We start from the raw sequence: 24,655 nt of genomic DNA, 5'->3' as shown, positions 1-24,655 counted from the left end.
AACTAGCAAACTTGGACCACATGTGGGGCTTTTACTTTACCATAGGCAAGTGCATGATCATTTCAGGGAAGACAAGAAGCTATATTTCTTTCCTACTAAAACTTAACGTAATAACTTATACTAGTTTACATTTTTAGACAAGAACTATATAAGTGATTATAATTACATTATTGAGAGAGAAAGATTTGGGAGCACATTTATGATCTAAATACCAGAATTTATTAAAATTTCAAAAGGTGTTCATTTTTTCTTTCAAAGAAGATTTTATGGATAGTGGACAGGAAATGATCTGTTGGACAGTGAAAGTGCTTCTCTTGACATTGAGTATCTGTGACCTGAGTCTTTAACTACTTTTAACATTACTGAAGGTTTGGTATCCAATAGTGATGGAAGGCTTGTGTTACATGTTCAAAATCATGCTGTGTATAAATTTATTGTATGTAGTTTCTTAGGCATTTACATGCTGTTTGATGTTTGAATATTTAGTATTGCAGTGGGACTAACTTCAAAAAATAATACTTGGGAAAACAATTTTGATTAAAGAAATTTAATTTGATTAAATTTTTATAAAGATAAAATAGTAATAATTTAGCTATTAGATAGGTGAAATATGAAAGAGCATATTTAATGATGAAACAATTGCAAAAAAAAAAAAAAAATTTATTTTTGTGTTACAACTACTGTATTACATTGCTATCTCTTGCTTTATATAATTTACAGTTTATATCTTTATTATTTATAATAAATATGGTAATTTCTTTTGATTTTAAAATATAAATTAATAGTGATCTTATGATATTTGATAGTTTGCTAAATTTATAATAAGTATTTAATTTAAATAATAATATTTTAAAATAAATCAAATAATTATTATTTTTTAATATGGTAAATTTTATATTTTTTCATTAATAATTTTTTCTTAAGAAATTAAAAAATTAAATTAGCAGTTTATTTAATATTTTTTAAATATTATTTAAATAAAATATGAAATGGAGAAGTAATATATTTATATATAAAATTGATAAATATAATAATAAATAAAAAACTAATTACAGTTTGATTTATACAGCATCCACAAGATTTGTGAAATGTGATAAATGCCAGCATTTTTTTGTTGTGTTATCGGATGTTGATTCTAAAAAATCTTTGAAAGATCAACTTGGGAATGAAAAAGTTAATATTCAGAGACGCTCTCCACCACCACCTAAAAAAGTAAGTATGAATTTAAAATGATTAAATTTACAAAATAATATATAAATAAAATAATAAAGAATAGTTTTATAAATAAAAGATTCCTTCATATGGAATTTTTTCAATTGAGATACTGAGTTTTCTAGCTTAATACATATTATATCAAAAATTTAATAGTTATATATTTATTAATCACTTTCATGTTTGATATGAAAATTATTCCTATTCCAGACAATAATAATGGTAGTGCATCTGGTTTTGTTACAGTGGTTCTATTTTGCCTTCTAAAATTTACTTTTTAAATTTTTATATTTTATAAGTTTTTCCAAAATATCCATTTTACACACAGTTAATCAATGCAATTAATTTTAAGTTATTCTTTGTTTTATAAACATAGAAGCTGTCCATAAGTTATTTAATGCAGATGTGGATGGGTGGGTGGGTGGGTGAGTGAGTATGCAGGTAATTGTTAAAATGTATTATAAGGGATGAGGTATTTACAAAATCATTATGTAATGCTAGAAGAATTTAATACAGACTTTATCATGTATATATCAGTGGCATAATTGTCCAGTGTGCCTGCTAGTAATAAAAATAATGTCATATGAAGAAGTCTATTAAGTGGGAGTCCCATAGTGTTTGTGAGATATGACAGCCTGTACTTTTCAACATTTCTTATTTTTAAATTTTTAAAATAGCATTTTAAAAAAATCTGAAACATTTTTCTTTCTAACTTTCCAACTTTCCAGGTTGAAAAGTTTTGGAGAACATGCATTGCTCACTTTGTTTAGTGCACAAGTATATTTTGAGAAAAAAAAATTGTTGGCATCTGTGAAACTTCACAACTCTTGTATAGTAAAAGTTACAGGAAAATTACATAGGCATAACTCTTGTGAATGTTACTTGAAATGAGTGCAATTTGGCACAATAGTAATATAAAATAAATATATCCTAACAAAAATACCATTACTTATATTCTCTGCTCTTTTTTCTTCTCTGCATCACAAAAACCAAAACCAATTCTAATTAATTTCAAATTGACCACTGCATTTGCTTCTGACAATATGACTTGTTATGCATTGCATTGTCATATATAACTGTGCAACAAAGATAGAAAAATTGATTTTGATAATGCAAACTTGCAAATTGTAAAGTTTTTTTTATTTCATAACAGTGTGATTCAGGCATCATGACAAATGCATTTTGATAAAATTCTCAACATTTTTTAAGTTATAAAGCTATCAATTTATGCAGCAAACATTGGTAGATTGCCAAATTTTTGATGGTTTACATATTATTTTTTCAATTGCTTTATTTCTCATATAGAAAACATTCTTGGTTTGAAAACTCAGCAAAAAATTTTAATACTTTCTGTAATATTTTGAGCAATATTAATTTTTGAATTAAGATAATTTTTGAAAACTATATGACTTTCTATGTATAACGTCTAGAAAATTATGATTTTATTTCACAAATTGAACTCATACTATACATGAGATTATACAAATGCATTTCAGGTTGGTGTAAGTTTACAACCTCCTCTTCAGTAATATCATATAAGAACACACATTAAAAATTCTATTTCTATACAGTATTTGTATCTTCCGTAGATCTACATAACAATCCAATTTATCCAGTATTTTCATTTTTTACAACTAAAGTGGGCAGGCATCAGTTCTTCCAAGTGAAGTATTGATGCATGCCCACTTTATATGAGTTTAATTTGTGAAATAAAGTCGTAATTTTCTAACCGGAAATGCTGTGAGACAGTCTACCAAAAAGGTGAATAATAAAAATTAAATTATACCAAGTAAACTGTGATGATAATTACTTAAAACAGTGGTTCCCAAAGTGTGCGCCACAGTATCCTAGGGTGCCACGAAAATGTTATAAAATTTTTATAATGTTAGAATTTAATGTACTTGTTAGAATTTGATATAGGGCATCTTGGGAAAATCTGCATTTAGCAAGGGTGCCTAGAATCAAAAAGTTTTGGAACCACTGACTTAAAAGATAAATTGTCTATGAAATATCTTGTCAGAAACAAATTTTTATGAAACTTCTTCAGACCAGTTTTAATAAATTGCAATAAATAAATAAATTGCTTAATACATACTAATTACTGTGATTTTTATCAACTGCATATACGCTGGTGTCTAAAATTAAAGCTACAAACACAAAATCTGTGTAAAATCAATACCATGAAACATAAGTAGCTGAAACGTCATATGTAAATCAGCAAAGTGACATTCTATCATGCAAGAATCATGCAAATGAGGGGGAAAATATAATGCACTATATATATACAGCAAAGTCATTTCTGACAGTTGTTTACTAGGACTGCTAACAGTGAAGAAGTGTTCCTGATAAATCAGTAGCTTATCAAGCATGCCTCAGAGAAAGCATTTGAATGATTCATTTCAATGTAGATTCATTTCTGCATTTGTGTATGTTGCTTTAATTTTGGACACAAATATATACAGTGGAACCTCTATATTCATCATTAATCTGTTTCTAAGGGCTAACAAATATGGAATATGACGAATATAGAAACAATTTTTCTCATAATAAATAACTGATATTCAATTAATCCATTCCCATCCTGAAAAATGGTACAAGAATAAAAGTTATGTTGTTTGTAAAACTTTATCTTTATTGTACTAAATAAATACAGTATATAGGTAGAAGGGGAAGAACAGTATTATTAATATAGTATATTAATAATATAGTATTATTGTTTAGAAGAAGACATATCAATTAAAACATTAGGTAATTTCAATTATGATCATGGGGTCTGTTTTGCTGATGATTCAGTAGCACTTGATTTAATAAAGAACTTATCCAGTGTTGTGTGTTTTTGTCTGCTTTTTAAAACTTTTCTGAAGTAGGCAATTATATTATCATTGAATGTATTTTTATTTTGGTTGAATATAGCAACATTTCGGTGCCACTTTGGAGTGATTGGAACTTGGTTTTTCGCATTGACAATTTTTCAATAACTCAACAACACACACCAGGACTGCACAAAGCAGACTGATTAACTACAGCTAGCTAATATGGCTAGCTGATCAGCATGAGCGTGCGATTGTAGTGCCACTTCCAGTGTTGGGAATGATGATGAATACAGAAAATACTGATAAATGTGGAAAAATAAAGAAGTCATCAAAATGTGACAAATATTGAATATTATGAATATAGAGGTTGACAAATATAGAGGTTGCACTGTATTATAATATATATTTAATAAAACAAAAATTAATCTACTATTTTTTCCTATTCTTAATATTATATCATTTTCATAATCTAATTATTTAATTCTGTTTAAAACATTTTTGCATATTTTTTTGCCATTTTGTTGTAAAAAGTACTGATCTCAATAATCTCTTCTTATTCTCAACTTTAATTTAAAGTTTTAATTTTTAATGTTACCTAATAAGGCATAAATTTATATACTTTTAAATATATAAACTGCCAAAGCATCAGAGATGGTGAATTGAATCTATAAACTTTGAGAAACCATTGCTTTCAGAAATTGTTTCAAAATTGTTGATTGCTTAGCTTCTAGATTGGATTGACTGAATTGACAAAATACAGAATGGTTCTGTAGATATTATTATGTTCAAATCAGTCAGTCTGTTGAAAGTTAGTTTTTAGTATTTTTGGTAATTTGATACTTTAAAACATGTTAATGAGCTTTTGCAATATCTTGAATAATTTAAATTTTTACAACTGTTTCTGAATTCAAAATTTTAATTGTATTAATAACGTTAGATACTTATTAATTGATTTCTTTTATTTTAGATATATGAATATTTGAATAATCATGTAGTAGGTCAGAATCATGCAAAGAAAGTATTATCTGTAGCAGTTTATAATCATTATAAAAGAATATTTAATAATATTCCAAGCATAAACTCTACAAATCGTCAAGAAAGTTCTGTTGGAGAAAATCAACATACAGGATTTGCTTTAAAAGGTAAGTTTTTTTATTAACTTTAATAGTTAACAAGTAAAAATTTAAATTTTATTAATTTTAATTAAAGTTTAATTTAATAAAAGTAAAATAATTAATTTATCTCAGATGATCTAAAATTGTTTAAGAAATAACTTGGATATAAAAAATTATGATGTTAGAAAATATCTAAGTTAGAACTTATAATTCGAATTTTTTTTATATTTTCAACAATTTAATTGCTAATGATTACTTGATTCCAAAAAATTGATCAAGTTCTTCAAAACAATTGTTGTATTCATATTATGAATTTAGTATAAAATCAAAAGTGACTGATGTCATTTTTGATTTTTCATTTCTCTAAGCTTTTGTAGTTTAAAAGAGTTTTTAGAGATCCTTTATTATATAAATTTAATTGCCTTACTGTCCTTAATTGTACTTTATTTAAAAAAATTGTCTACATGGACTTATCGGATTAATAGGACTATTACACAGATGTATTGGTGTCAATAGTATGAAATACCTTGGGGTAATCCTTGACCCCAAACTGACCTGGAGGGATTACACTCAATATGTGTACAATAAGGCAATTCGTGTCACCCACTCCCTCGGGAGTATTGCCAGGAACTACTGGGGGCTTGATCATCGGACCAGCCAGCTCATCTATACGGGTGCAATTGAACCGATTCTAATCTATGGAAGCGAGGAGTGAGACTACGCAGCCAACAACATCCATATCAGACAGAAACTGCTCTCCGCGCAGCGTAAAGCTGCGATTGCAATCACCAAATCTTATAGGACCACTCCAACCAATGCCCTCCTGGTCATCACTGGACTCCTTCCTATTCACCTGGTAATCCTTGCAAGGTATCTAAGGAATCTACTTATGAAACTTCATTTTCGTAACATCACCGAACCTGAACTAAGAAAGTTGATCTCCAAAATGCATCTCCCCGACTCCTTCAACAAATTGATTAATGACATTTCTAACTACGGGATAGACCTCAACTGCAATATTAACCGGCTCCACCCTGCAATTTCTCCCACCAATAGGATTAACTTTAATTTACCACCCTCACTTACTGGAGTAAATTTCTTCACTGACAGCTCAAAAACCTGGGATGCTGTGGGCGCCTCTGCTTGCCTGGTCGATAGCACTAAAAAACATCATTGGCAAACTGCTCTTCGCCTGCGTAATCAATGCTCTAACAACCAGGCGGAATCCCTGGCCATCCTTGCCACGCTGAAGTATATCAATCAAAATATCTCTTGCTTTTCAGGAAAAACTGTCAACATCATTACAGACAGTCGTGTGGCACTCCATCAGATAAAGAATCGGAACCAAAAACTGCCCATCATTGACAAAAGTCTTAACCTCCTTAATGAAATCAATAACTCAGCCAACATCAATATCTATTGGGTTCAGAGTCACTCTGGGAATCCTGGTAATGAAAGGGCCGACAGGCTGGCTAAGAATGCCCACAAGATAGCTGACTCCTATGCTTATGAGGCCATCCCTCTCTCTACTCTTTGCAGAGAACTGCATGATCTACTCACTACCATCTGGCAAAAAGAGTGGGATACGGGCACCACCGGCCGGCACACGTACAAATTTCTCCCAAGTGTCAGCACACGTCTTAACTTATCCTTCTTCCACACCAACCATGCCATTCAGCTTATGACGGTGCACGGGAACTTCCGGGCGTACCTTAATCGTTTCCTCAAGAAAGGAAATGGTAAGTGCAATTGTGACATCGTAGAAGAAGAGGATCCATTTCACGTTTTATTCACCTGCCCTAAGTACACTTCCTACCGCAGAAATCTGCGTAACGTAATGCAAGCAGAAGGTCATCATTGGCCTTGCAACTTCAGTGTCCTCCTCTCCTCAACACAGATCTTCCGTGGACTAAAAAACTTCTGTAAGCATCTTCCATTAATGAACTTTTACAACGGATGCAGAACAATAACCTAGTTGTCGGACTTATTACTGCTTACATTATAAGGGCTAGCCCCTTTGTATCCTGCTCCAATCTGCCCCAGCTTATCAATCCTGTTTTTTAGTGGGCAGACATCTGTTTTTTACTGTACAACTGTTACTTTTCAGAGCGTACTCTTCTCTGTCTACTACACGCTTATTTGTACTGCTCGCACCACTCTTTATTTTCAGGATCTCATCCAATTGGTCCCTGCGTATCGCTCTACTGTTCTCTTCTTTCCCCCTTTTTTTCTCCCCACCCCATTCCCTTCCCCCATCCTTCTCTCACCCTCTCTATCACCCCCTTTCTTATTGGCAACACCCCTAGGTACGCCATTTCTTTTGCACACTATCACTATCAACACAAGGAGGAGTTCATAATCAGAAAAATCAAAAAAATCTTTATTTTATCACCTATAATAGTTTTTCCTGTAGGAACAACTACATAAAAAAAACTATTACAGGTGATAAAATAAAGATTTTTTTTGATTTTTCTGATTATGAACTCCTCCTTGTGTTGATAACCAATACATCTGTGTAATAGTCCTATTAATCCGATAAGTCCATGTAGACAATTTTTTAAAATAAAGATCTTTTATTATAATTCTAATTCTATCTATACATTTTGAAGTTTGGATACTAGAAAGTATATGATATATCAGAATCATTATAGTCATCTCATGATATAATATATGTAAACGTTAAATATTTGGAGAAATTATTTTACAGTGTAAAAAAAGATGATAAAATAATTACACATCTAAGAATATATAAATTAATCAGTTTTCTTTCAATATAATAGGGAAATTATAGGAATGGAGAATGACTTTAAATATTATGTCATGATATATGTTGTTTTTATGTATTTAAATAGTATGATGATTGAATATTAATATAGAAGTTGTATAGGTAAGCAGTTACCTTTATAGCATTAAATAATTACTTATTTTATATATAATGTATTTACTCATCTCATAGTTTTATTTTTCAATTTTTTAAGGAACCTTTTTCAAAGTTTATTTAGCTGTTTTTATTAAAATATAATTTCTTGTTTAAAATTTTATTTTTTTATGACATCATTTGCTGTTAAATGAATGATAAACATATTTGCCAAGTAAAAATATTAAAATTTTTTTAGATTTGTTTCATAATCCAGGGATTTCTCATAGTAATGCTCTTGGTGTAACACCTCAACAACAACAAATACAAGATTCAGATGCTCGTCAGAATCGAGGATCAGATGTACTTGATGTCATGACCCATGAACTTCGTTTAGAAAAAAGTAATATTTTATTACTTGGACCAACTGGTTCTGGTGAGTTTTAAAATTGAGAGTAAATTTTCTCATCTTGCTTTTAACACCTTCAGGCAGTTTAATGTTTACAATATATAAAATTTCGAAACTTCTAAATTTTAAAATAAGGGTTTAGACTTTGTTTGCCTTTGTATCTTGTATAGCAATATTTAGCCTTCTTTTCTATATAACATAATCTACAAAGTAAAATATATTGCTGGAATGGATTCTATGGGAATTTATTTCAATTTGTAGAATTATTGAATGTTATAAATGATTCATTCAATTTTAAAAATTTTAACTTTAATTTGAATATTTTGTTGTGTATAATTTATGGAAAATTTCAAGTTTTTTTGTTTTTATTTTTGTCTGCTAAAACTTTGTGACTGAAAGAATTAGTAATGATTTATAAAAAAAAAATTAAGTTAAATTATTAAAAAAATGCTTTCAAATCACATAATGATTTGAATTTTTAAATGATAGGTAAAACATTATTAGCACAAACTATTGCTCAATGTTTGGATGTTCCATTTGCTATTTGTGATTGTACTACACTTACACAGGCTGGTTATGTTGGAGAAGATATTGAATCAGTCATAGCTAAACTTCTACAAGATGCCAATTATAATGTTGAAAAAGCTCAACAAGGTAAGAAATTTGTATTTTTTATGATTAACATAATAAAATATTAAATTTATTCCATAAATTGATGATTGTTTTAAAGATTTTGAAATTCAACAAAATTGTAGCATTGTTGAAACAGCTATTACAAGTCATTTGGTAAAAAACGTTAATTATATAAAGCAAGTGCTGTTTACACCTGGACTGTTATTGTTAGTCCATATGTAAAAAGTCAGAATTCATAATATGACCTAGTCTGTTTATAGATGCTACATGCTGTCACCATTTAGTGAAACATTAAAATGCTTATGTAGTAACAAATATAAAAACATATTATTTATTCATTCATTCTTGCACCTTAAAACTTTTATGGCATTCAGAAATCAAATTTTATGCACTTCTGAGACAAAAACATTTATTAGTTTGACTTATAGTAATAGTTCTTAAAGCATTGGCCATGATCAAGATTGTACTTTGAAAACAGGAATAATTTATTTAGAGGAACATCTGTATTCCATATTTGATATTAAGTAGACATATACTGAATTTGAGTTTGCAATAACATTTTGAATAACTCTTCTGTAAATTCAACCACAACTGTTAATATAAAGTAAGCATATCCTCTTCCTCAGTTAAATTCTGATACTGGGTCACACATTGTTGCAGTATATCTGATGACATTTTCATATGTTTGATTTGCTTACTCATACTTTTATAAGCATTAGCCCTTGATATAATTTATTTTTGTGTACTATTTTAAATACATCATCTTCAGTCTCATACAGAGTATACAAATGTGTATCTAACAAGCCTGAAACCAATAAATTTTGTCTCAGAAATCAATTATTATTATGTATTTCTAAGTACCTTAAAAATCCAAGATTTAAGAATAAATAATTAAAAATATGTGATATTTTTAAATTTCATTTTTATTTTTGTTTCACTAAATGTAATGTAATATAACGTTTCACTAAATGACATGATAAGAATCTACAGACAGATTTGTTTACACCTTGTATATTCAACTTAAAGTATTACACCAGGCTAGCCTGGTATGAAATTGTTGTCTACATTCTGTATTTAGTCCAACATTAAGTCTATATATACAGTTCATGTCTTTTATAGTTGATATTTTTTGACAATGTTTCTGTAATACAGCTATTAGAATTATATACTTTCATATTATCATCTTTTCTTTATCAATTTCTTACATGTTTAGATAATCTGAATTGAATTTGAAGAAAATTATTTTTTTCACAATTCATCATTTTTTTGACTCGGGTCTTTTTTTTAACTCATGTTAAAATCATTAATTTGGAAACTCCTGTAGATTTAAGGTAACTAGAAATAAAACTTTCTAAAAATTAACAAATCTGAACAAATGTGATGTATTAATATAGCTTCTTTTATTTTCCATTTATTTTCTGTGATATATAAACAGTAGATTATCAAATCTACTTATATTCTGTTGTTATTGCAAATAATCAGTTTTCCATTTAATTTAATATTAATATATGAACTAGGAACACTTCATCTCAATAGATAAATAAAACAAAATATTTTTTAAGTTGTATTTGTTTTAAGACACTCAAAAATATTTATCAAAAAATATCTGCTGTATTTTTTTCAATAATACCTTATTACTACAAATTTAAGCTGCACTTTTTATTCCAAGTTTTAAGATGCAAAATTAGGGTGCAACTTAAATTCAAAGCAAATATTTTAACTTCTTATTTTTGCCAATCTCTCACTCCCCAACAATTGGGTCTTAGCTTTACACTCTGTGTTTATTCATAGTATTATGATCATTGATAGCAGTTTATTCAGTGGTTCCCCATTTGCACTTTTCTGATTTAATCCAGTTACTGTTTGATAGCAACTGTGGAGAATTGAATTTTAAACTTTTTTATTACCCATACTCGCTAATAATGGAAAAATGGTTTACATATGATGCTGAATTCAAAAGTTATATTGTGTGCTGAAGAAATTGAAATCATGCAGCCAGTAAAAGATTTACGGTTGGTGGAAAGAATGTGTCTTGAAGGAAAAGTTATTTCAGTGTAAAAAAGACAGAAAATCATTCTCAGGGCTTAAAAAAGAAAGATATCCTGCAATTGATATAGCTACAATTGAATCAAATCATATATATAAAATTAAAACTGGAAAAAATAATAAAAATAAACTCCTACTGTGGCTTAAATTTGAGGGTGGCTTATATTTTTTCATTATATTTCTTACCTATATATCAATAAATTGATGCAAATTTCATTAATTTTTTAAAAATTATCTATTAAAAATTTATGCAAAATTCATATTCTAAGACAATTATGAAATATTTTCTTTAAAAGTTTATGAAATTTTAATAAATTATGTATTTTCTTTATTCTTATAATTGTTTTTTCCTACAAATTTTGGAATGCTTTTTAATTTAATTGATCTAGAAGAATATTTTCTTCCAAAGCAGAATCTGGACTATTTATTAAGTCTGCAGGGCTCCCTGCTATCTGCAGACTATTTATTAATTATTACTTTTATAATATTTTATTTAGTCTTTATTTTAAAAAAAATGATTTTCTTAAAATTTTATATTATAATCATTTGTGTAATTATTATATAATTTATGCATATAAATTTAAAATATTTATTCATTTTGAAGGAATTGTATTTCTTGATGAAGTTGATAAAATAGGAGCAGTGCCAGGCATTCATCAGTTACGAGATGTTGGTGGAGAAGGTGTGCAACAAGTATGCTTTAATTTTGTACAGTTTTAAAATTTAAATTATTGATTTATGTACAGTTAAATAAGGGCAGTGCATAGCACTTTAGCATGTCACCTTAATATGTTTGATCTTCATTTAGCTCACTTTGGATCTTAAATTTTCACTAAACTACTCAGATATCAGCAGTCCTTTTTCCCCTCCAAGATATATACAACTGCAGTGATAAAAATTTACTTGGGTGTACTGTAGCTCTTAATTTAATTTTCATGTAATACACATTTCAAAAAATTGATAACATTTTACCAGGGAGTACCACAGGTGAAATTTTGCTCAAACCATTGGTTCAACATTAATGGGATTGATCTAAAAAGATGTGCAAGAAGTTAAATTGAATAAAAAAAATTCAAAATAGAAGGAATGTTGTAACAGTTCTCAAGATATTTGCATATTGAATCAATCAAATGTTTATAAAAACTTTTGTCACACTTTTAGAGTTCTATGTTCCTAAAACTTATTTAATGTTGATCTAAACACAATATTATGACATACTATCTGATATTAAAGATATGATCTTCAAACCATATGACTGTTGTTGAGCTTCATTCTGTGGCATTTCAAGGTGTATCTGTTTTTTTTTTTTTTTTAAATGCACACTGGGGCTTATAGCTTGGCAGCAATGATCAATTGATAGCCAGATATGGGTTGTTCTGTCTTAATAATCATTGTGAAGAGCTTCTCTTCTGAAGTTCTTCAGTTTAGTGATAGCAAAGTTATAAGCAATTATTTGGTCAGAAATTCTGAAAACTTTTTGAACATTTACCTTACATCCTAGGGTAGAGAAAAAATTATTGATAGCAATAGTGATAAAGTTTTATAGGAATGATGTTGGGGATCTTTCCTAGATGGTAGTTCTTTTTCACATTGGTCTCGGTTCCTTAGTTTCAGGTAAATATATGCTATAAAGCAAATGCTAACCATCTCCTATTAATAAATCCTGGAAATTGCAGACTGTATTCTAAAGTAATAAATATTCACACATTAATAATATAATTTTCATTTGAGATCATATATATTTTTGAATCAAATTTTTCTAGATAAATATATTATTAACAGAATACATATCATACTTGCATCTAGAAATATTTATTAAAATAAATGTAACATTTAATTTAATATATCTATATTTAATAACAATTGATTATTAAAGATATTTTACATATCAGATAACTGAATTGATTTTATCCAAAGAATTGATCACTGATTTGATTGTATATAAAAATCAGGTCATTTGATTTCAGTACTGGTTTCTTCATTTAAGTTACTGGTTATTATAAAGCTAAACTAATTTTAGCATCCACAAAATTCTTTATTTTCACAAGTTTTATAGTCAGTCTGCTTGACAGATGGTTATTATTTCTTAGACATGCTTTTAAATAAATTATATCCATAGGATAAAAAAGAAAAATTATATTATAATTATTATAAAGATATAATAATTATAATATAATTTTTATATTTACTTTTCAAAGTTGTTATTTTGGATATATTATCTGATATAATGACTCAGACTCCTGAATATTTACTTAAAATTCTAATTTCTGAAATATTAAACAAAATTTTATTATATCAAATGCTAATGCAATTTTTCAATTGATATATAAATTTTTAACTTCTAACTCAAAATGCAGCATTAAATATATTAATACATACTATAATGTATTTGTTATAGAGTTCGTGAACCTAATGATCTTATTATTTTACTTACAGTATATATGATCCCAAAACTTTTGTTTTAAAATAAATGCTATATAAGTGGCTTTTACAAAACTGTCAAGTGAAAGACTTATCAATTTAGGGTATAAACATATCCATTTTTAAGATTTAGTTTTTGTTTTTCAAATCTTGTGCCTAATAAATTATATTGATCCATAATCTAGCAGAATAAAATATAAATTTTAAGTTGCCAAAATACATTTTTTTTAATGGAAGGAATGATATTAATCTGAGTCTAAATGTAAGATTTGAACTGAAATAACAGTAATTATTAAAAACATTTTTTATTTTTAGGGAATGCTTAAAATGCTTGAAGGTACCTTAGTCAATGTACCAGAACGTAATTCTAGAAAATTAAGAGGCGAGACAGTCATTGTAGATACAACTAATATACTTTTTGTAGCATCAGGTGCCTTTAATGGCTTAGACAGAATAGTCAGTAGAAGAAAAAATGAAAAGGTAAATATTTTTACATAGAATTTAATAAATTTAATTGTGCAATTTTTATAATGTAGCATCTCTGCTAAGTTGTTTTTTAAATATTTTGTTAACACTTTGAAAATGTAGATGAATTTGATATACACTAATTTAAAATTAATACAAATATTAAATTTTATAAATGAAAATAATCCAATCGCTTGTTATTTAATACATAGTAGATACATTTCAGAATTATGCTGAGTTCATAAGATTTAAATTCAGAGATGGATTTCAGAATTATGCTGAGTTCATAAGATTTTAATTAAGTAGTGTTGAGGTCAGTAGTTTAAATTGTTTTAAAAAGTGTTCTGCAATTAACAAAGAAAAAAAAATGCTTAGTGCTTTTTCTCAAAAGAAATCTTGGAACAGAATAGCTCCACAAGAATTCCTCTTTTCAAGCAATTTTAAAATCATTTTTACTAACCAGGATTCTATGCCCATGTCCATTTCTTCATCAATAATATAGTAATTCAAAGAAGATAGTAATATTAATACAGCACCCCTACAAATAAGAAGATACTGAAGAAGGAATGGACATGGGCATAGAATCCAGGTTAGTAAAGATGACGAAACAAGTGGAAATACTTAAGCTGACATTTCAAAATTGTCATGTTTATATATTGCTAAAAGTGGATTTCCATAATAATAAAGAAAAATAAAATCCTGAATATGTTTCTCAATATTTACACTCAAATTTTTGACTGGTTTTTAATATACAGTAGAGCATCGATCATCCGACTCAATTGGGGACTGAGGTTGGTTGGATAATCGAAAAGTATGAAAAAATACATTATTAGTACAGTGTATTAATATATCAGTATATCCCATGTAAGCATATTAGTATATCACTATTAACCTACTTCGCGTTGAATTTTCATTGATGTTAAGCCTAACAAATTTTTTTTAAAAATAGTAATCATCGTTAAATTATTTCTTTATTTTGCACAAAATAAATACAGAAATAAAGAAAAAATAGAAAATTAAGCCTGGTTTAAATACTGGTCTCCCTTTCATGGTCAAGCCAGTGTTTCCAGCTAAAACATGCAAAAATTTAACAAAAATAATATTAAAGTAGCCAAGACATAGCCAAATATTGTAGCGCCACATCACTAGCGGACATTTGAATTTGCCGACTAGAATGCGGTTGGTTAACTGATGTGATGGTTAATAGGGGGTCGGATAATCAATACTCTATATAGAAATGTTTCTAATTAATTATTGATTTCTTCATAATGATTTGTAATAGAAAGCAAATAGAGTTCAAATAACCTAATTATGTTTATATACATAAATTTTGTAGAAAGACAAACATGTCAAAATTATTGTTCAGAAATATGTTTTGGCAATAAATCATTTTATTTATTATTTTAAAAAATTTATATCTTTCTTCTAAATGTTTTTGATTTTTGTCTGTGATTAATATATTTTGCCATGTTCTAAATCAGATCCAAAAAATATATATAACTCCTTTTTCATCACTTGACAAGTTTGGAAAAATTAGACAAATTTAGGTCATATCAAAAAATTTATATCTTGTTTAGAGAGAATTATTGAATTAATCAAGTTTTTAAATGTTTTCTTATGGGAACAATAATACTTTGAAATAATTTAGAAAATTTACTAAAATTTAGCAGTATCATATAATGTTACAATAACTTGAAAAAATGAAATATGTTAAAAGAAATTTTAATTTATTAATTCTTTACATATCACTAGAAAATAAGACTTTAATAAAAATTTATTCTTTTAGTATCTTGGATTTGGAGCACCTGTTTCAGAATCTCCAGGAAGGAGAGCAGCATCAGCAGCAGAATTAGCAAATTTTACAACTCACAGTTCACCTGAAGATGATAATTCTGAAAAGGATGCTCTCTTAAGAGTTGTTGAAGCAAGAGATCTGATAGAATTTGGAATGATACCTGAATTTGTTGGACGTTTTCCAGTAGTTGTACCTCTCCACAGTTTGAATGAAGAAATGCTTATTGAAATCCTTACTAAACCTCGTAATGCTTTAATACCACAATATCAAATGCTAATTGGAATGGACAAGGTAATTATCATTGTAGTTATATTAGGAATTATTTGCTGTAATTAAATGTATATTGTAATCTTCATAATTTAAGATAAGTAGTACAAAATTTTATTAAAAATTATATGTTGTGAATTTAACAAAATTATACACATTAAAAAAATTTTTAAATGCTTGATTGTAACAAGAAAAATTATATTCAAAATTGCATTGTAATAAGTAGAGCTTGGATTTTTAAAACCTAAAAAATGGCAAAATAAGCAGGTATTAAAGCTCTGAAAACATTACCTAAAAAAGACATAAAAATTTCAGAACATATGCATTAACTGAAGTTAATTCAGATTTCCTTTAATCTCACAGTTTTAATTGTTGACATACATGACATTATTAGACTTCATGATTGACTGTATTACCATGTGTCTGCATAAATTTTCAAACTTGAAAGATCAACAGTTGTTTTCCAGTACACTTTATATCTGCTGAATGATCCTTCCACATCACATGTCATCACAGGTTCATACTTGAAGAGGCTAATTTCACTGCTTGAGAGTTCAGGTTTGTCCTCTTCAAATGTAGCTGCTTCTCCATTAAAATGGCTTCAATTTTCTTCATTGTTTTAAACTCTTTGTTTGTTGGAAGTGATCTGTGCTACTGGACCATTGGCTTGATGTAGCTCTGCACAGTTGAATCCTTGCAATTTTAAAATTCATTTTCTAAAAAGTTTAGTTATTCTTCTCACATAGTTGGGTTATCTATCTTAAAGTAAACAATTGATTGCTATAATTGAATAAAACCAAACCAATGTGATGTATGGGTGATCTGCTGAGGGAAATGCCTCTCAGGAAGTCTTTTATGGAAAGCTGGCCTCTGTTTAGATGTTACTAATGTCTAAGCCACATGGCCAGTCTGTTGACGAGGTGTGAACTCACAACCAATTGCTAGTGTTCAGCAGTTTTATCCACTCTGCCACTGGTGGGTATAAACAATTGAAGGTACACAAAATTAAAAAAGTTAGCATTTACCAAAGGTAGAAGTGAAGGTTCTGTTCTTATGAGTCTTCCTTTCGAAAGCATGTGCCAAAACTTCATTGTTTTAAGTTGACCCTAGAGGTCAAGCTAACCCCTAGTATTGTGACATGACAATGGTGGACAAAATTTTTAAAAAATCTGGCAATTTCAAAATGTGATGGAAAAGGCTACAAAATCCCCAAAAAATTACAAAAAAGATGTTACACTCAATGTTCCCTCTAATTTTTTTTTGTAGCTGAGTGGAACATTTACTTTTCTGAGCATATAAGATTTTATATATATTTTTTCCTATAAAAATTAAAATAATTAATTATATAGTAGAGATTAAAATTCATTTTAAAACGTACTTCCATACAAATTATCATCTTTTGTCAATGATTTAATGTATTTAAATCATTGGCAAAAATATAGGTAGCAATAATCATGTTGCAGAGTGAGAAATAAGTATACAACAATTCAAATCAGTGTGCATGCTTACCTGCGCGGCACATAAATTCTCGTGCGCGGCAACAATTTGAGCAGTATGCGGCCACGCCAGCCGTGCAGCTTAGAGGGAACATTGGTTACACTATATTTTGGTTTAAAAAAAAGACCTATCCTGAAATTTTGGCCAAAATATGACTTTATAAGACATAAAATTATATTCAAAACATTCAGTCTAGCTAAGTCAGTTCTACTGGGACATGCCATTACAAAATATAGAAAAATATGCACATAAATGAAACATTATGCATTTCCAACAGATGATGAATCAACAATCTTCAGCAAAATAAACTGAGAATATGATGATATCATTCCTGCCTCTCATGGGTACTTTCCATAAAATTTAAAAACATGTAAATTAAGTAGACATTGTAATTTAATTTTTTCCCCTCAATTTGTTTAAAATTCAGAAGTTGAAGAGTAATAATTATTTAGTCTGCAACAGTAATGGTTAATTTGTTTGGAAAATTTAAATTGTTGTACTTTGTTTTATTATGTTAAATGATAATTGTGATTACATTAAAAACTACATTTGCATATTAATAAATGGTTAACATTTCCATAAGAAATATTAAAAAGTACTAGTGATTCCATTGTATTATTTTACAAGTCTTAAATAATGCCAAATTTCATAAAGTATAGTGACTTATTTTCAAAATTATCAAAATTAATAATAATTTATTTTTTACTATCTTTAAGTTAGAAATGCAAGAAAAAACTCTCTTAGATTTCATTTCATAAATTATTTAGGAAATGTTATTTTTCTGTAAGAAGTCCTTCCATAAAAAGACAATTAATAATACATTTAATCATAAAGAATAAAAATCTTGAGCTACTTAAATCTTTACATTAGAGAAAATTTTTGTCTCTGTATTGATTAAATAAAATTAATGATGGTAAAATAATAAGAATAATATTAAGTGTATGATTGTGATAACTTTTGTCATAAATTAAATTGCTTTATAAAATTACTTTATAAGTAATTTGCCAAATAACTAAATATGTGATAACTTGATTAATAAAAATAAATTATAGGATATTTTTGCTAAATACAAAATACAATTCTATTGCATCAAACAAAAAATTTTTCTGTTTATAAAATGCCTGAATTTATAAGATGAATACATCAAAAAAAAAAAAAAATTCAAAATCATTTCTAAATGTTTTAGTCTTATGTTAAAGTTAATCTTATAAACTTAGATATTGTAGAAGTATACCATCTTTAATAGAAAAATGATTTTTACTTCTAAAATGTCTAAACATATAATTAAGATGAGTATGGTGTTATTTTGAAATTTTCTTCATTTAAATTTACAAGCATTTTACTTGAATTTCCATTTTTTTTTTTTTTTATTGAAGTGAATTGAGTGAAGCAAGCAAGCCTTCTTGGCAGCAACTCAAATTGACAAATTACTTAAACACAGTTTTGTGCAGTAACAGCTTGATGAATTTGAATGAAATTCTGCACATTAATAGAAATAATAAAATGGTACCTCTTTAGAGGCTGAATTTTAAAATTTAACATAGAATTGGAGATATCAGAGGGTGAAAGGTCATCCCCATGTTAAGTTATGGGAAAAGTTTTCATTGTAAAAATGAGCATGCACTATGCAACATTCAAAATACAGCGAAACTCTTACCAAATTTTTTTGCATATTGATCTTCTTTTTCCATTTTTCTTAAAAAATTGACCATATGTATGAACCTTAATCTATTATACCTTACAACAGGGGTCAGCAACTTTTCAGTGGTGTTGTGCTGAACATAAGTTATAGTGTTATTCCGAATGCCAACAGGATTCTACCAAGTTTATTATATATGTTATCAAAATTAGTCCAGTTATAACAGACTTCAATAATTTTGAAGTTAAGCTGTTAAGATTTTATGTTGTTTCCCAAGATTTTGCATAAAATATTATGTAAATTATTAAGTCAGTTAACAAATTTCCCATATGATTGTTACTATTATTTGAAAATTTATCTTAAATTCTTGAAAAAGTACAATAAGTATCTAATTTTTTTTATCAACAACTTGAATTCCATTGACCCTTTCAAAATTCCATTTAACCCACTGGGGGTTCTATATCGACACCGTTGGGAATCCCTGTTTTAGAACAAAGATAAAAATTCACTGCTTATACAAAGTGACAAGTCACTTTAATTTAGCACCTCTAATGAAAAAACATGAGTTTGCATGCTGTCACTGCACTTCAGTCAAGGACAAAGTTCTAGTATAATATGACTCAAAATCATGTAAAATAAAAACAAATAGTAATGATGATAATGGTTTGCTATTTATATGAAAGTAAAAATTAAAATAATATGCTATAGATTTGCATGGGAAAAAATTGTTATTGATTCAAGAAATTAAGAGAGTCAAATTAAATTATATTTTTTAGTGCTATATAAATATCATCTATAAGTAAGTGAATTTATTTATGATGTCAATTTTTATTTTAAATTCCTTTCATTTTAAATTGTCTGCATAAAATAAATAATCACCGAAATAATAATTTTATTTATGCATTTCCATAATGTATTACCAAAATTTTTATATTTTTATATGGAATAATTTGCCCTATTTTGAATAAAATGTTTGTCTTTAATGCATGCTCCAGGAATGCAAACTCATGCTTAAATCATATTTTTCTCTCCCATACTAATTATTTTTATAGTTTCAGTTCTTTTTATTTCATTTATTATAGTATTTTTGAAAAAAATAATAATTTAGATTTTATTATTTTCCTAAATAAATAGAACATATTAAGTAAAAACAATATATTACAAAATTTTCGATAAATTTCAAGTTTATCAAACTATTTAGGTATTTGTGATTTTCAGCTTTACATTTAATTTTAATTTCTTGAACATCTTTTAATTTATTAGGTTGAATTAAGTTTTTCTCCTGAGGCCTTAAAATCTGTTGCAAGGTTGGCAATGGAAAGAAAAACTGGAGCACGAGGTTTGCGAGCAATAATGGTAAACTTAAATATATTTTGTTTTTTCATTTGCATATAAATTCTATTGAAATAGTATCTAAATAACTGAAGTTAGTGCACATAAAGATTTCTATATAAATATTAGGAAATATTGATAGCAAATAGTTTGAAAAAATGGCAGTGTCTTTATTCCATCTTTATTCAATTTCATAAAGTTGACTGAAACACCTTATTGAAAATTAAAAAAGATACCACTTAGTTAAGAAAGCCAAATATGTTTTTCAGTTAGAAACATTTTATGCCTTTACTCTGACCATTTTGGGCTTAAAATGAATCCAACAAAATCTTTATTTTAAATACATTCTTTTACATTCACCATAAAATCATTAACATTAGAAAAAGTGCCATTCAGAATAAAATTATGCAAAATTTATGAGGCGTGTTTTTAAAGTAAGTACCGTTTTAATATAACGCCGCTGGAGTGTGGCAGTCGGCACTTAGTGCATGTGCGCTGTGTACCTACATCTGTTGGGAAGCCACAAATGCCATTATGTAGCCAGTCAACTGTGTTTACTGTTGTTTGTGTGTTATTGAAATGCCGCCGCTCATTGAGAATCCTGCCGACTGCGAAGTGCATGCCGTTATTTGTTTTCTCAGTGCTAAAGGCTCGAAAGCGGCTGAAATTCATCGCCAAATCAGTGAAGTTTATGGTGAAAGCATTATGAGTGATGGAATGGTACAAAAATGGGTTAGGACCTTTAGTAATGGCCACACAAACATTCACGATGAGGAACGAAGTGGGCGACCTTCAGTCATTATTGACGATTTGATTGAAAATGTTGACGGAGGAGCACAAAGCCAAACGTTTGGCCAGTGCATTGACTTTTCTTGAGTGCTACAGTGACGAGGGAGATGATTTTTTAAGCTGTATTGTTACAGGCGATGAAATGTGGGTAGCCTACGTTACACTGGAATCGAAGCAACAATCCATGGAATGGCGACATTCATCATCTCCAAGGAAAGTCAAGTTCAAGCAAACAATTTCTGCTCAGAAAATCATGTGCACGGTGTTTTGGGACAGTTACAGAGTGTTGCTTGTTGATTTTTTGCCTCATGGTGAAACGATCAATTCAGCTGCATACTGTGAGACTTTAAAAAAACTGCGCCGTGCAGTACAAAACAAAAGGTGAGGGTTACTGAGCAAGGGTGTCGTTTTGCTCCACGATAATGCTCGTCCACATATGGCAAATCAAACTCAAGACCTAATCACATCATTTGGCTGGGAACAATTAGACCACCCTCCGTACAGTCCCAACCTAGCGCCGAGTGACTATCATTTGTTTCTGCATTTGAAGAAGCATCTGGCAGGGCAGCACCATAACAATCATGACAAAGTCAAAACGACCGTTCTGCAGTGGTTGTCTCATCAGGCGGCAACATTCTTTGATGATGGAATACAAAAGCTGGTCCCACGATATGATAAGTGTCTCAATATTAATGGGAATTATGTAGAAAAGTAGTGTAAAATATGGGCTTCCACATAAAAATTTTGTTAATAATGTTTGCTTGTTTTTTTTATATTTCAAAACGGTACTTACTTCAATACCATTTTACGACGCGTGTTTTTAAACAAATTAATTATATATTTGTTTAAATTTGAAATTACATAAAATAACTACTGTAATTTATAAGCAGTTGGACATTAACATGATAAAAAGATAAGAGAAATTGTAAGATGCCTGAAGCATGTATTGCTGATGCTGGACACAAACATGAATATTTATAATAATAGCATGCCTTTTGTAAGATGTAAATGTATAATTATTTCAAAAAACCGAATGGATAAATGATTTTATAAGTTCAAAAAGGGGTATTATGATTTCCGTTAGTATGATAGAAATTCTTACATTTATTATATTATTCTATTATTTACTATAATTAACTCTAATAATAGATATTTAAAGGTTCTAAATTATTTAGGGGAGACCGGGGTAACTTTGGCATGCGGGGAAGTTTGTGAATTAAATTTTCTTTGAAACAAAATAAAAGGAGACTCTCTTTAGAGGCTAGACAGTTGAGTTTTAATGACGGCTTGTTGAGTGTGGTGTCTGTGTTGTTCTCCGACAAGCGTATTTGAAATATCAAATAAATTGTCTGTCTCATTCAATTTCATATAATATTTTGCTTCCATTTATATAGAATTGGCATGTTTTGTTATAATTCCATAATAACAAAATTTATTTTTCCTGTTAGAAGGATAAAGCATTAACTTATTCACGTGACCAGATCATGTCTTGGTACCCTATTCTCAGGGTTCCACTTAATGTTTGTAAATCGTGACTATTGGGGCATCTTTGGTAGTGTTGCCAATCTTGTTCCCGATCGTGTTTTGTTATTTGATTTGATTTGGCCACAACTAACAAGTAGCAGAAGAAATAACTGGATTCCCATACAAAGCCACACTAGAAGCCAAGGCTAAAGTTAAAAAAATCAAGAACTTGCAGAAAAGCAATGGATTTTGAGAAATTGGATTGGAAGTTCACTAAAGAAAAGGGACAGAAAAGTCCTAAAAAACCGGAAAATGACAATGAAAATACTTATTGCATGTATTGCAATGAACAATATGGAACTACTCAAAAAAAGTGGCTTATCTGCTGCAAGTGGGCTTATATGGCTGTACAAATGTGGAAAATGAGTTGGTTCAATTTATTTGTGATGTGTAGGGCATAAACAATTTGCTGTTAAGCATATTTCATTTCTACTGTTCGTTTGAGTTCACTAATTCATTTAACATAATAAATGAAAACATTCTAATCTGTTTGATTTTTGTTTACATTTTCTTTACTTAAATATGCCTTTGAACTTGTATTTCATTGTTATAATATTAAAATAGGTCTTTGGAACAGTATTTCTTTGTTTTAATAGTGAATTCCAACTTATACATTGTTAATAAACAAATTTATGTGCTTGTATCTTGCTCCATTACTGTTAAAAGATAGCAATAGCTATCTATCTTTTTATAAAATTATTATGATTATTTTTATTTCCAAACTGATTTTAACCAGTTCTATGATAAGGATACATTCTGGTAGGACAATAAATAACACAAAATAACACTTTTCTTTCAGTTTACAGCAGTATTTGTTACAAAAAATTTAACTTATTCTTAATGTGCCGAAGTTGCCCCGGTCTCCCCTAATATCAGAATGATCAGTAATCATTTTATTATAAAAAGAATTTATACTTAACAGATATGAATAAGTTTTTTTTATATCATTAAAATCAAGAAGTAAAATTTTGAAAATGATTAATGTTTTAAAAAAAGAGATTATAATCTTAAACTGAAAATATTTTTCGTACAAATAGGAAAATATACTTTTAGAACCGATGTTCGAAATTCCCGGTTCGGATATAATTAGTGTAAGAATCACCAGTGACGTCGTTATGGGTCTATGTCCGCCCATTTACATACGCAGCGAACACAGAGAGCACGATGACTACGACAACAACGAAGACAAAGAACGGGCGATAAATACATGAAATCAGACATGCAAAGTATCTTTAAGTTTGTAAAATAATTCGAAAGAATCGGACACGAATTATTAACCGAAATATTTCTGTACAAATGTCAAGAGAGATCATCACAAATAATGCGCAGCTTTTTTCTGGAGACAGCCAAAATATCTTATGTACAGAGAAATGAGGAGAGAGGGGTGCTCGACGATTCAAATTTTGTTTACTTTATAAAAATATTTTGTTTAGTTAGAACGATTCTTTTAAAATTAAAAAAAAAGAGATTTACAGATTTGTTGTTTTTTGATCTTTTACATTTTCAAAAATAAAATGATAGAGTCACGATTATCCGAGGATAATCAAAAACTCGAACATTACACCACTGAATGTTCCGTCGATTTGGTTGTATTAATTAATATTGTACAATGTGCTCTATTTTTAGATTAGACATAAATATACAATAAAACATTTAAAATTTTATTTGCAACTGTATTTATTAAAGCAGATTTTTTAAAATTTTTATTGTGAGAAGTTACCAGAGTAAAACCTTTTCCACTTTTGGCTAAGATTCGTGAAACGAACCGTACGTTCTCTTGTATTTATATTTACGATAATGCGGAATTTACCTCAGATAATGGCATCCTCGGTTAATCGAGA

At 28.6% G+C, this 24,655-nt stretch overlaps 1 protein-coding gene across 1 annotated transcript in view; it reads left to right on the top strand.

Moving 5' to 3' along the window:
* The window catches only part of ClpX (Caseinolytic protease chaperone subunit), a 51,942-nt gene extending 27,660 nt beyond the window's left edge, over positions 1–24,282 (top strand). The window contains exons 4-12 of the mRNA XM_067288547.1: positions 1,070–1,212; positions 4,993–5,167; positions 8,257–8,433; positions 8,896–9,060; positions 11,690–11,778; positions 13,822–13,986; positions 15,758–16,057; positions 20,433–20,525; positions 23,852–24,282. Coding sequence (XP_067144648.1) covers positions 1,070–1,212; positions 4,993–5,167; positions 8,257–8,433; positions 8,896–9,060; positions 11,690–11,778; positions 13,822–13,986; positions 15,758–16,057; positions 20,433–20,525; positions 23,852–24,025 — 1,481 coding nt within the window. The 3' untranslated portion in view covers positions 24,026–24,282. The remainder of the gene's footprint in view (positions 1–1,069; positions 1,213–4,992; positions 5,168–8,256; positions 8,434–8,895; positions 9,061–11,689; positions 11,779–13,821; positions 13,987–15,757; positions 16,058–20,432; positions 20,526–23,851) is intronic.
* Positions 24,283–24,655: the final 373 nt, after the last annotated feature.

This window comes from Centruroides vittatus, unplaced genomic scaffold, assembly GCF_030686945.1.
Source record: "Centruroides vittatus isolate TY-2023 unplaced genomic scaffold, ASM3068694v2 scaffold_861, whole genome shotgun sequence".
In the NCBI taxonomy this organism is placed as follows: Eukaryota; Metazoa; Arthropoda; class Arachnida; order Scorpiones; family Buthidae; genus Centruroides; species Centruroides vittatus.
The sequence above is the reverse complement of the archived record's forward strand: the minus strand, read 5'-3'. Positions and strand labels throughout refer to the sequence as shown.